General features: G+C 36.7%; 1 protein-coding gene across 1 annotated transcript in view; it reads right to left on the reverse strand.

Moving 5' to 3' along the window:
- Window positions 1-2959: 2959 nt before the first annotated feature.
- RAD54B (RAD54 homolog B) overlaps window positions 2960-13617 on the reverse strand; it is a 54866-nt gene continuing 44208 nt past the window's right edge. Inside the window, exons 11-14 of the mRNA XM_081266362.1 lie at window positions 8558-8819; window positions 6755-6821; window positions 6364-6564; window positions 2960-3368 (exon numbers count right to left, since the gene is read on the reverse strand). Coding sequence (XP_081122488.1) covers window positions 3136-3368; window positions 6364-6564; window positions 6755-6821; window positions 8558-8819 — 763 coding nt within the window. The 3' untranslated portion in view covers window positions 2960-3135. The remainder of the gene's footprint in view (window positions 3369-6363; window positions 6565-6754; window positions 6822-8557; window positions 8820-13617) is intronic.

Raw genomic sequence — 13617 nt, forward strand, 5'->3', positions numbered from 1 at the left:
TAATTCTCCCCATCAGCAGGAACAGGGGTCTTTTAAAAGAGGTGATTCAAAGCTACGAATGTAGCTTATTCTCTGTTGGAGTTTTGTAATTCATTTGTTATTTTGGGAGATAATCATTTCTGAGGTTTTCTGGTGTAAGGGTCCGGCGAAAAGGCGAAAAGTCGGAGGAAGAGACCACCAAGAGACTGACTCATGCAATTGCAGAAGGGGATTTATTGAGGATCCAATTCAGCGCACTGAGGCTCCAGGCTCACTCAAGAAGGGAGAGCAGCCCAGAGCCCCGGGGAGTGGTCGAGCAGTGCTTAAGTACACTTTTTGGGGAGGGCAGGGGCTTTGCATACATCAGAACAAATCAGCATGAGGCGCGGGAAAATTGAACAACTCTCATACATGATCAGCACATTCATTGGCAGGAACAGGTCGGGCGGGGATGATTGGTCACTCCTAAGCAGGGTACACATTCAAACTGATTGGTTCGGGCCCTGTATGCCTACGTGACAAGCTGCACAGGGCCCTAGGCTAAATGGCCAGTAAGGCTGTTGTCTTAACTGCCTCAGGAATTTCAGGTTCTGGGTGTAGCAGAGGAACTTAACAATACCTGGTCCTTTACTTTTTAACTCAGGCCTTGCAGCTTAGAAACTTTACAATGCCCGGTCTTTTACATTTTAACTCAGGCCTTGCAGTTTAGAAACTTTACCTTTTCACTGGTACCATCCCCAAAGTCTGGATTACTTTGTTCCTGTGGTAGGTGTGCACTCGAGGACAGATAAATCAGCCTAAAATGGGGAAGAAAGGTAATCCTGTTTCCCTGAGATTAGGGAGGGGCAGAGATTAGGAAGAGAGGCAGAGAAAGAAACACAATTTTAAAATAAGTTGCAGTGGCAGAGCAGCAAGGGCTATATTCAAACCATAAAGTGAACCACTGTTACAGTATTTGGTAACTGAATTTTTTTTTGGGGGGGGGAGGATGGTCATGGGTGCTTTACCACAAAGCTACTGTACTGGCACTCCCTCCTCCATAATTGTTCTTAGGACTATCAGCAAATAAACTTCCTATTTCCTGTTGTTCTACCTTACTTGGCCACCAGCCTGGAAGAGATCAGTGCTCCACGTGTTGAATGCCCCTTTACTAGTTTTTCACAAACGTTTATGGACTATCTAACATAAATAACATATATAATAGTTTGTAGAAGAGTGCTTGTAAATGCAGAGTGTGATAAGAAAAACAGATTCTTTTAACTAGACCCCTGGCCTTGGGATGATATAATGGGGGACCGCAATAGACTTCCAGGAGCCGAATCCGATGGAATCACACAAGAGTCTTTATTGCAAGCTTGAGCCTGGCCTCATAACTCTTAATATTGATTAGCACATTCACTGGTGGGAAAAAGTTGGGTAGGGGTGATTGGTTAGTACAAGAGGGGGATTCGTTTGAACTGATTGGTTAAAGCCACGAGGGGTGTAAGTGCTAAATTACATGGTTTCACAACATGTTATCACCCACCATAAACTACTGGGAGGGTCATCTGGCATCCCAGGTATTTCCCTGTCTCATGCTGATTGGTGGTTGCTAGGGGGTTGCTATGGGTCCTCACCTAGCCTAACTGAGTTAGGGACACCTGGTGCCTCAGATCTCTCCAGTTATTTGCAAACAACTTAGCAGGGTGAGTATGTGCCTAGGAGTGCTCTGTGGGTTTTTCCAGGGACAAGGGTCATGCCCCCTTCCTTGGACAGGCTTTGAGGTAGCTTTTTTCAAAAATGGAGTCAGGTCGGTTTCTCAATGGAACTGCAGAGAGGTAGATAAGAGAAGAGGCTACTAACTGTACTCTGGGTAACAGCTGGTAGGGGGAAGAAAGAAGGGGAGAAGAAGCTCTCCCTTGTCAGGCACTGTCCTTGAAAGGTTAATTTGCCAAGAACAGTGACAGAAAAAGCTTTTGTATGAACTTCTGCAGACTGAGAACTTCTGAGCCCCTCCCCTTACACGCTGGGTATAAAGTTCTGAAACTGCCTGAATTTGGGGTTTAGGAAATTTGATTGACTACAGCGAAAGCTTTGCCCTCTGAACCTGGCTATAGTCAAATAAACCTGTTCCCATTTGGTGTCTTGCCTGTCTGTCCCCTGCAACACTACATCCCCAGCTCTTTTTAATTTTTACTTTGGGACAGGTTCTAAATTGCTTAGGACCTCACTAATTGCTGAGGCTGGCTTTAAACTTAAAATCTTCCTGCCTCAGCCTCCCAAACTGCTGGGATTACAGGCATGCATCACCAAGCCCAGCTCAATAATTGAATCTTGAACACCTTAAGACAATATTCAGTCTAAGGGTCTGGGTATATAGCTTCAGTTGGTAGAGTGCTTGTCTCGCATGCACAACAACAAAAAATTCAGTCTAAAAGAAATTTTCCAAAATGGAAGCAAAAGCTGACCACAGAAGACCCAGTTGGAGACTAGATGAGTAACTCCTTTCTCTTTGTAGATATCAGTCCTTTAATACTTGCTTTGTACATTAAACTCTTTTTTAAATGTCAAAAATTACTCCAGACAATCCTCTGATGATGGGAGCTGAACTTTATTCAGTGTACAATGTTTGGTGGGCATGCCTTTATTGTCTGCATATTAGGCCCCCAAAAGTCTGAGGTCCCAGACCAGGAACTAGTGCTCTGAAATGTCCCAATTTCCTTCAAATCCGGCCCCAACCTACCGACTATTCTCAAATTGCCCTCAACTACACTCAATGTCTTAAGCATTTACAATTCTAGCCTCAGATTCTTCCCCCCTTGAGCTACAGTTTTAATTTATAAAATTCTCAATTGTGTATGTTTAATATTCTTCATGAGATTAGATTTCTCAAAGTATTTTTACCTTTTCATATTCCTTGTGAAAATGATTTAATAAAAAATGCTTTAGTCAATACGTAACAAAATAAACCCATTAAAATAAGTTAAAAAATTAACTCAATTTTTTCCTTATTTGTTCTTTTAATTATACATGACAGTAGAATAATTAACTCAATTTTTATTATTGTATAAGAACTGATAAATCATATTTGTTGCAAAATGTAAGTAATTCTATTAATTTTCAAAAATTACATTTAATTACTATGTTAAATTTTACAAAGGGAGCAAGGGAACATCATTAAGTAGTCTTATCACTGCATGGCCGTAGTGTGGTTGTTATGTTCTGAAAAAAGAATGACACATTTTCTCTTATTCCTTTAAGAAAAGGATCTGTAAGATTTATATCATCTGCAGAAAAATGTTTCCACCGCTTTAGCTGTGACATGGAAAGAGGTTTTAGGGAGTTTGGTTTCTGGTGATGTGGACCAAGTTGACAATGTCTAGAGATAGCAATCTTTTCCGAAGAATCATCTGAAATAAATACCAAGGAGAAAATGCTTAGACCAACCAATATCTTATTGTATACAATATTTTTTTGTTTAATGACAATGAGTTTATGTGATTTACAACATTTGATCACCATTTTTCAAGTTAAAAGATTCAGTTCATCCTTTCCACAAATTATATATATATATGTATTCATGTAAGCATTATGAGCAAAAATTATGAACAAATATAGACATCGAAGAGAAAGCGAGGAACAAGAGATGGGTAAGCGAGAAATGAAAGATGGAGACCAGGCAGAGAAACATGAGAATTTATTTGTCAGAACTGACAAATAAAGGCCATCTCTCTAATGGATGGAGAGGCAAAACAAACTTGAGTTCTGTGACTTTTATTCAGAGGCTCAGGAATCAGAGCTGAGCAGTCTGAATGCGGGCAGTTAAGGGTTGGGTTAGTATGAGGGAGAGGTGTGTCTTTCTCAGAAATGCCCTTGGGGTGGAAAAGCAAAACTTTTTCCTTAAAATGGAGGCTGTCACTTAAGATGGCCATCCTGAAGCTAAGGACCTTATAGACATGGTCTCTGAAATCAAGAACCTATGTTCAATGGAAGAAATGTACATTAAATAAATAATTATTCAAATAATATATTACAGGCTCATAATCCCTTATCTAAAAATCTATGAGGCCAGATTTGTTTCAAATTCAGAATATAATTGGAATAATGTGGTTAGCATTCCATAATCAATCTCATAGTATTCTACAAATGTCAGATGAAAAGCCTTATAAATGTGTTAGAGACTACCAATAAGCTTATATCCATTTTAGGTAAGCATTTTGCCACAAATAATTTTGTTGCAAATTTATGAAGACAAAAACCCTTTGGGTTGTTTGAGCACTATAGATTTCAGAACTGAAGATAAGGAACTGTGGCACTACATTACAAAAAATACAGGGGGCTCTAAACACAATGAAAGGCTGACCTGGTCTGAAGGTTAAGTGAGGGGTTCCCTGAGAAAATGTTCTATTAAGATCTAAAAGATGACAAAGAATTAAATGGGGAAGAGACAAAGCATTCCAGGAAAAGTACATTTAAAGGTCATGAAAGGAAAGAGATGCTGACATATTGAAGAACTGGTAGTAGCCAAAAACAATCACAAGCCTAAAGAGTAAAGGCGAAGAACAATGCAAGAGGAGAAGTTCAGTATTACTGAATCAAGTAAGTATTCCAGGTGAAGCAAGTATTCAAGGGCTGAATTACGAAATACATGAATGGCAGGGACCAAATCCATTTCTTTTCCCTGCAGGGCCCTCAGCACATTTCCCAGCCTCCCTTACAATTAGATACAGCCACTGAGTCTGGCCTATGGGATGTGTCAGTGAAAATTCTAGGTCTGGCCTATAAAAATCCTTATGCAAAATTTCCTACATTTCTTCTCTCACTGCTAGATAGAAGATGCAGGGGATCTCTACAGAGGACTAAGTTACAAGGGGTGGAAGGGCCCAAAGTGAAAGAAGTCTAGTTTGTTAAATCACATTACAAAAAAAAAAAAAAAAATTATCCACCGAATGTCATAACTAACCTGTTACATGAACAAATATAATTACATTGTGTTTTTTTAGTTTCCTGTTACAGCACTTAGCCTATCCTGACTAACCACTTTAAAGATTGTAGCTGGTCATGGTGGTGCACTTCTCTAATCCCAGTGGCTAGGGAGGCTGAGGCAGGAGGATTGAAAGTTCAAAGCCAGCTTTAGCAACTTAGCAAGACCCTGTCTCAAAACTAAATATATAAAAAAAAAGCCTGCGTATGTGGCTTAGTGGTTAAATGCCTCTGGGTTCAATCCCTGGTACTATTAACTATGGAAAATTTCTAATTAAGATAAAAGTTGGTAGGATAGAAATGAAGAATCTGTATATAATTCAATCTTCAGTGACTATCATCTAATGGCCAATTATTTTTTATTTAGATTGCCACACTTTTTCCATTTCCTCAATATTCTGAAATAAATACAAAGCATATATCATTTCACCTACAAATATTTCACTATGTAATTCTAAAAGACAGACTTCTTTTAAATTTTATCACAACTTTAAAAATCTCAACTGGTTGTAATGGTGCTGTCATTAAACTAAGTATCTGACTTAAAATTAGAAAAAGAACATTAGAGTAACTACAAGTAAAAAGAAGATAGAAAATAATATATTAAAACAAAGAATATATAATAAAATCAAATGTCGATTTTTATTACTAAAAATGGCTAAAGAGAAAATCTGAAAACATTTATCTGAAGTTTAAAATCTATCCACTATATACATATTTTATATTATACCTAATGTTTTATTATTATAATTATAATTATGATTATATCTGATTATATTAGTTCTAATGAATATAAAATTCAGAATATACAAATTTCATATAAAATATTTTATATGCTAATATAACAAATTATTTCATGTCAGTATCACCCAGTCTAATATCTCAATACAAATATCAAGTGACTTTCAACTACTGGACATTGCTTGCTCAAATCCTACTCCTGATCTAGTTGTTTTTTGAATAGTATCCAATTCTGGAGAGTTGACATCTTCAGCTTTACTTAAGTAGCAAGAGCAGTTTACCAAGTACTGTAACAACAGACCATGTTAAGAATCCCAGAAAGTCTGACCCCATTATGAATAAGTTCTACACAATATAAACAAACAGTGGGATTATTTTGTCAAGTATTTTTTTTATGAAATAGAAGCAAGAATTAAAAACATTTTTTCTAACTCTAAGGCTTTATACCAGGCTTTAAAAGATTTTTCTTAAACAAGTTAATTTTTCACAATCAATTCAGAAATAAGGTGCTAAATTGAGTTCAACTGAATATCTTCTCAAATATCTACCTGGCATTGCTCTGCGACCTGAGGGAAAAAAAGAAAACCAACATATGAAAATGATAAATATTTTGAAGTTATTTAAATATTTTCAATGGCTAAAGAGAAACAAACTCACTTTACAGATTAAAATACAACTAACCTGTCTGATCTTCTCCTCTTGTACATATACAGCCAAGCAGGTCATGAGTGACACAAAGTGAACTTTCATGTAATGTGAACAAATTTTTAAGTTCCTCTACTGAAAACTGTATATGTTCAGAAGTCTTAGTTACATCTACAACTGCCCCCGAAAGATTTTGCTTACTGATCTGCCTTTGATAGATCTTTTCTTCTATTGTACCTGAAGAAAAAACATTCATTAGATTTCCTTCAGATGTTTATATCTATTATTTCTGTAGAGTAAACATGCTTATTACAATACTAGTAAATACAATAATAATATATTTCTGACATTGAAACAGATTAATCAAAAAAATTATTTTAATTACTCAAAGGGTATACATTTTTTGGTCACACTGAATGGTTATTACCTGTGGATAGGAGTCTGTAAATATGTACAGAATGCTTCTGACCATCCCTCCAAATTCTAGACATAGCCTATAAAAAATAAGTGATAATTCTGAGTACAGCAGAAACTAATGGTCCTTGCCACATAAGTAATTTGCCAGAACATATTTTTAAGATTGAAAATTCTGTATTTTACTTAAAACTCCAAAAACCAAACCCTAGGTAACCCCAAGAATAACCCATTTCCTATTTTTGTCCTAGGTTACATAAAGGGAGGGCTAAGCATTCACTGAGGTACTGTAAAACAAATTGCAGGGTTGCCATACAATAAAAGGGTATATCTTTAAAAATAATAAGACAGTAATTTTGAACAGCAAGAATGTAAAGAATCAAGAACAGCATGAGCATGAAGGGTTCATTCCCAGTCCTAGTAGCAGGATATATGCAATCAACTCAGGCTCTATGTAGAACCCTGAGATTTAAGAATTAACAATGGTACTATAAAGGTTTGACATTCAAACTTTGCATGTTTCAAAGAAAAGTCTGGCCTCCAATCAGCTCCTAGAGATATCATCTCTCTAAGCTATTAGAGTATCCTATATCAAAATAGTGCCTTGTTTAGCTGAAGCCACATTTGACAGTTTATGTTAACAATGTGATACAGGTGAAGGCCTTGGACCATGTGGTCTAAATTTGACCTCTGGAAGGGCCAAGTCTAAGCAAATAAGGTCAGCCATGCATGTGCTCCATGCCTACAAGACTGACCCAAACGAAAATTCTGAACACCAAATTCTAAACCAGGTGAACTTTCCTGGTAGATGATACTTCATATATGTCATCGCTCATTAATGCTGAAAAGAACTAAGAGTTGTTCAAATAACTCTGCTGGGAGGGACAAATGGAAGCTTGTGCCTAGTCCCTCTTGGACTCTGCATATGCACGTTTTTCCTTCGGCGATTTTAGTGTCCTTAACATTAATACAACTAACTGTGAGTATAGCTGCTTTTCTCATTTCTGTGAGTCCTTCCAGTGAATCAGTAAACCTGACAGTTGTCTTGGGATTCCCTAATGCATATACTAACTTAGGTACAAATCTATACGTAGAAATCTCAAAATACATGAAAATAGACTAGATACTAAAGAAACCAAAGGTTTTCTTTCAGGAACCAGCCTACGTACCAACCAATGGATGGATGGATGAAGAAAATGAAAATCAAAGGGAGATTAGTAGAGTAGATGAAAGGGATGGAAAGGAGAAATACTGGGGAATGAAATTGGCCAAATTATATTGTTATATTGTGTTCATGTACAAATATGTAACAAATCCTGCCATTATGTACAATTATGATGCACCAACAAAAAAATGTGGGAAAAAATCCTTGCTAAAAAAAAAAAATAATAAAACTTATTCAAAATAAGCTAATTTTATACCCTCACCATAGCCTGCACAAATTGATCACAGCAATTCATAGCATTTTATTGTTTTTCCCTCATGGTCACAAGCATCACGAAGACCCAAAAGTGCTATGAAGTGATTTAGGGCTTGTAAATATAAGGTTTGGGTTTGAATCCTGGTTCTCCCTCTCTCTTATAAGCTGGAGGACCTTATAAGCTTCCATTTCTTCATCTGTAAAAAACAGGATCGCTAATATCCATATTTGTAAGGATGTTTTAAAGATTAAAAAGTTAAATGAAAAGCACTTAGCAGAGTATCTGACACAAAATAAGGGCTCCATGTGCAGCAGTTATTTATACTACTTCATCATCATCATTATCATCATCATCATCATACCATTCAGTAATGTCTGATGAATAAATAGTCCTACCTGGATATCAGTAGCTGGATTCCAATCAATGTCATAAAGAATTAAGTGAGATCCTCCAATAAGATTAAGTCCCACACCACCAGCTTTTGAACTTAACAAAAAAATAAAATCAGAAGAGTATTTACTATTGAAGCCATCAACAATTTGTTGCCTTTGAGAGATTGGTGTTTGTCCATCAAGTCTTGTGTAAGCATATCCGTGACGTCTGCATACTTCTTGTAAAATATTCAAGGTCTGTGTATAGTTGGATACCAATACCACCCTGTATCAAAAAGAAAGATTCTTTATATACAATTAAAGACAGTAACATTTTTTAGTTGAAGGAAAATACCACCATAATATTATTAGTGATATTTACAGAACATGCAATAATGACTTTATTCAACTACAACTTAGTATTCCTTCACATTCAATTTTAAAGTCACTGTCTAAACTTCCAGTTTTTTTTTTTAAAGAGAGAGTGATAGAGGGAGAGAGAGAGAGAGAGAGAATTTTTTAATATTTATTTTTTAGTTATTGGCGGACACAACATCGTTGTTTGTATGTGGTGCTGAGGATCGAACCCGGGCCGCACGCATGCCAGGCGAGCGCACTACGGCTTGAGCCACATCCCCAGCCCTAAACTTCCAGTTTTAAGACAGTGGAATAAGGACCTTTCTCCTCGCAAGAGGAGCCAACCTCTCTTTACATTTCTCTGAAATCACCCTAGAAAGAGCAGGAAAATGAGCAAAATATACAAATGAACAAAAAAGGCACTCTTTGTTAAAACAAGTAGAAATTCATATATGAAAACAAAAAGGAAGAGTAAAGCAGCGACCTTATTAGGAGGAGAGAGAATGTGAAACTTAAGAGGCAGATTCTAATAAGAAACAAATACAAGTTCACTCACACTTTAGAATCTTGCAAAGGCACTTCAGAAGGAAGTAATTTAGACTGGAGCTGTTAAAGAACATTGGCAAAGAGAACTTAGACCCGCCCCCCCATGTGAACAGTTGACTTTTTTTTTCTCAAATAGAATGTTTACTTTCTGGAGAAAATAAAACAAAGAAGCTCAGACCAGAGGATTGTATAAAGCAGGATATTGTGTCAAATAAAAAATGAAAGCCTGGATACTCAATGGTAAGACCCTAATCCCCTTTTTCTGCCAACTCCCAGATCAATAAATAGCCAGGTACCCCTCTCATGTCCCAGCTCAAGGATTGTTTGTCTATGGAAAATCTTGAATGATTCCAGAAAAAAAGTCCACAGATATGAAGTCCCCAAATTGAAAAGCCAATTTAGTGTCTCATCCAGTGAATACCATGAGTTAACAAGCCCTGCCTACCCACCGTGTCCAATTAACATTTTGACTGCCTCACCCCAAGGGTTACCAGCTACTGCGATGAGATTAACAAGAAAAGGAGAAACTAAAACCAATAAACAAGAAAGAAGAAATCTAACTAAAACAGCAATCAAAGAAAAAAGAAGACAATTTGAAGGGAAAAAAAAATACAAGGCTTTGAATGTAGTATGGGGGTATAGCACTTACCCAGCAAGAACAATGCCCTGTGTTTGATTCCCAGTACTGAAGGGGAGTGGGGGGAGATACAATTTTAAGGAACAATCAAGAATAAGAAAAATATCTTGGAAATTTAAAATTATAACTAAAATAAAGTTTTAATAGGACAGTTGAACGATAACAAAAGAGTTTGCCAGGAAATACATTAAAAAGAAAAAAAAGAAATTTCAAATTATAACTAAAATAAAGTTTTAAAAGGACAGTTGAACAATAACAAAAGAGTTTGCCAGGAAATACATTAAATTGAAGGGCATCTAGGTTGCTTCCACAGTCTTGCTATTGTGAATTGTGCTGCTATGAACATTGATGTAGCAGTGTCCCTGTAGCATGCTCTTTTTAGGTTTTTAGGGAATAGACCCAGAAGGGGAATAGCTGGGTCAAATGCTGGTTCCATTCCCAGCTTTCCCAGGAATCTCCATACTGCTTTCCAAATTGGCCGCACCAATTTGCAGTCCCACCAACAATGTACAAGTGTACACTTTTCTCCACATCCTCGCCAGCACTTGTTGTTGTTTGACTTCATAGTGGCTGCCAATATTACTGGAGTGAGACGGTATCTTAGGGTGGTTTTGATTTGCATTTCTCTGACTGCTAGAGATGGTGAGCATTTTTTCATGTACTTGTTGATTGATTGTATCTCCTCCTCTGAGAAGTGTCTGTTCAGGTCCTTGGTCCATCTGTTGATTGGGTTATTTGTTATCTTATTGTCTAATTTTTTGAGTTCTTTGTATACTCTGGATATTAGGGCTCTATCTGAAGTGTGAGGAGTAAAAATTTGTTCCCATGATGTAGGCTCCCTATTTACCTCTCTTATTGTTTCTCTTGCTGAGAAAAAACTTTTTAGTTTAAGTAAGTCCCATTTGTTGATTCTTGTTATTAACTCTTGTGCTATGGGTGTCCTATTGAGGAATTTGGAGCCCGACCCCACAGTATGTAGGTCGTAGCCAACTTTTTCTTCTATCAGATGCCTTGTCTCTGATTTGATATCAAGCTCCTTGATCCATTTTGAGTTAACTTTTGTGCATGGCGAGAGAAAGGGATTCAGTTTCATTTTGTTGCATATGGATTTCCAGTTTTCCCAACACCATTTGTTGAAGATGCTATCCTTCCTCCATTGCATGCTTTTAGCCCCTTTATCAAATATAAGATAGTTGTAACTTTGTGGATTAGTCTCTGTGTCCTCTATTCTGTACCATTGGTCCACCCGCCTGTTTTGGTACCAGTACCATGCTGTTTTTGTCACTATTGCTCTGTAATATAGTTTGAAATCTGGTATCGCTATACCGCCTGATTCACACTTCCTGCTTAGAATTGCTTTTGCTATTCTGGGTCTTTTATTTTTCCATATGAATTTCATGATTGCTTTATCTATTTCTACAAGAAATGCCGTTGGGATTTTGATTGGCATTGCATTAAATCTATAGAGAACTTTTGGTAATATCGCCATTTTGATGATGTTAGTTCTGCCTATCCATGAACAGGGTATATTTTTCCATCTTCTAAGATCTTCTTCTACTTCTCTCTTTAGGGTTCTGTAGTTTTCATTGTATAAATCTTTCACCTCTTTTGTTAGGTTGATTCCCAAGTATTTTATTTTTTTTTTGAGGATATTGTGAATGGAGTGTTTTTCCTCATTTCCGTTTCAGAAGTTTTGTCGCTGATATACAGAAATGCCTTTGATTTATGCGTGTTGATTTTATATCCTGCCACTTTGCTGAATTCATTTATTAGTTCTAGTAGTTTCTTTGTAGACCCTTTTGGGTCTTCTAGGTATAGAATCATGTCATCTGCAAATAGTGATAATTTAAGTTCTTCTTTTCCTATTTTTATGCTTTTATTTTTTTTTATTGATTGTTCAAAACATTACAGAGCTCATGATATATCATCTTTCATACATTTGACTCAATTGGGTTTTGAACTCCCATTTTTACCCCAAATACAGATTGCAGAATCACATCTGTTACACACTCACATTTTTACATAATGGCATATTAGTGACTGTTGTATTCTGCTACCATTCCTATCCCCTACTATCCCCCCTCCCCTCCCCTCTCCTCCCATCTTCCCTCTCTACCTCCTCTGCTGTTGTTCAATTCTCTCCCCCCTTTTTTTACTCCCCCTTGCCCCTCACAACCTCTTATAATTTTGTGTATCATTGAAGGTCTCCTACCATTTCCATATGCTTTCCCTTCTCTCTCCCTTTCTCTCCCCCCATTCGTCTTTGTTTACTGTTAGTCTTTTCCTCATGCTCTTCCTTCCTGTTCTGTTCTTAGTTGCTCTCTTTATATCAAAGAAGACATTTGGCATTTGTTTTTTAGGGCTTGGCTAGCTTCACTCTTTATTGGGGAGTTTAAGCCATTAACATTAGAGTTACTATTGATATATGGTTTGTACTTCCAGCCATGTTTGATTATTTATCCTTTTTTTAAAAATTTAGTTTGTTTCTCCATGATTATCTTTCCCCCCGCCCTCTGTCTTTACCGAGGCACTTCCCATTGATGGTAGTGTTTTGCTCAAGATGCTTTGCAATGCTGGTTTTCTGGCTGCAAATTATTTTAATTTTTGTTTATCATGAAAGATTTTTATTTCGTTGTCATACCTGAAGCTTAATTTTGCTGGATACAGAATTCTTGGTTGGCATCCATTGTCTTTCAGTGTTTGAAATACATTGTTCCAGGACCTTCTTGCTTTCAGTGTCTGTTATGAAAAATCCATTGTTAACCTTATTGGTTTACCCCTGAATGTAATCTGCCTCTTTTCTCTTGTAGCTCTTAATATTTTCTCTTTGTTCTGTATATTGGATATCTTCATAACAATGTGTCTTGGCGTTGGTCTACTGTGATTTTGTGTGCTCGGTGTTCTGTATGCATCTACAATTTGTATATCCGTTTCCTTTTTTATTTCTGGAAAGTTTTCTGTAATTATTTCATTCAGCAGGTTACTCATTCCCTTGGTTTGAATCTCTATACCTTCCTCTATCCCGATGACTCTTAAGTTTGGTTTTTTTATGTTATCCCATATCTCTTGGATGTTTTTCTCGTGATTTTTTACCTGCCTTTCTGAGTTGGCTAGACTCTTTTCAAGATGATATATTTTGTCTTCATTATCTGACGTTCTGGCTTCTACTTGCTCCACTCTGTTAGTGATACTCTCATTTGAGTTTTTAATTTGGTTTATAGTTTCCTTCATTTCTAGAATTATTGTTTGATTATTTTTTATAATCTCTATCTCCTGATAAAGATGCTTAACTTCTTCTTTTATCTGTTTATGTAATTCATTCTCAATGTGTTCTTTCGCTGCTTGAATTTGCTGTCTCGTATCCTCTTTAAGTTTCCATTCCATCTGTCTAAGGTGTTCCTTGAGTTCTTTATATGACCATTTTTCTGATGACTCTAGGTACTCCTGAATATTTAGGCTGTCCTGCATTGTTTGTACTCCTTTTCTTCCTTGTTTTTTCATGCTGCTCATGTTACTTCTTGTTCTGTTTGACTGCTGAGTTACT

This window comes from Spermophilus citellus, assembly GCF_964194105.1.
Source record: "Spermophilus citellus genome assembly, chromosome: 14".
Classification (NCBI taxonomy): domain Eukaryota; kingdom Metazoa; phylum Chordata; class Mammalia; order Rodentia; family Sciuridae; genus Spermophilus; species Spermophilus citellus.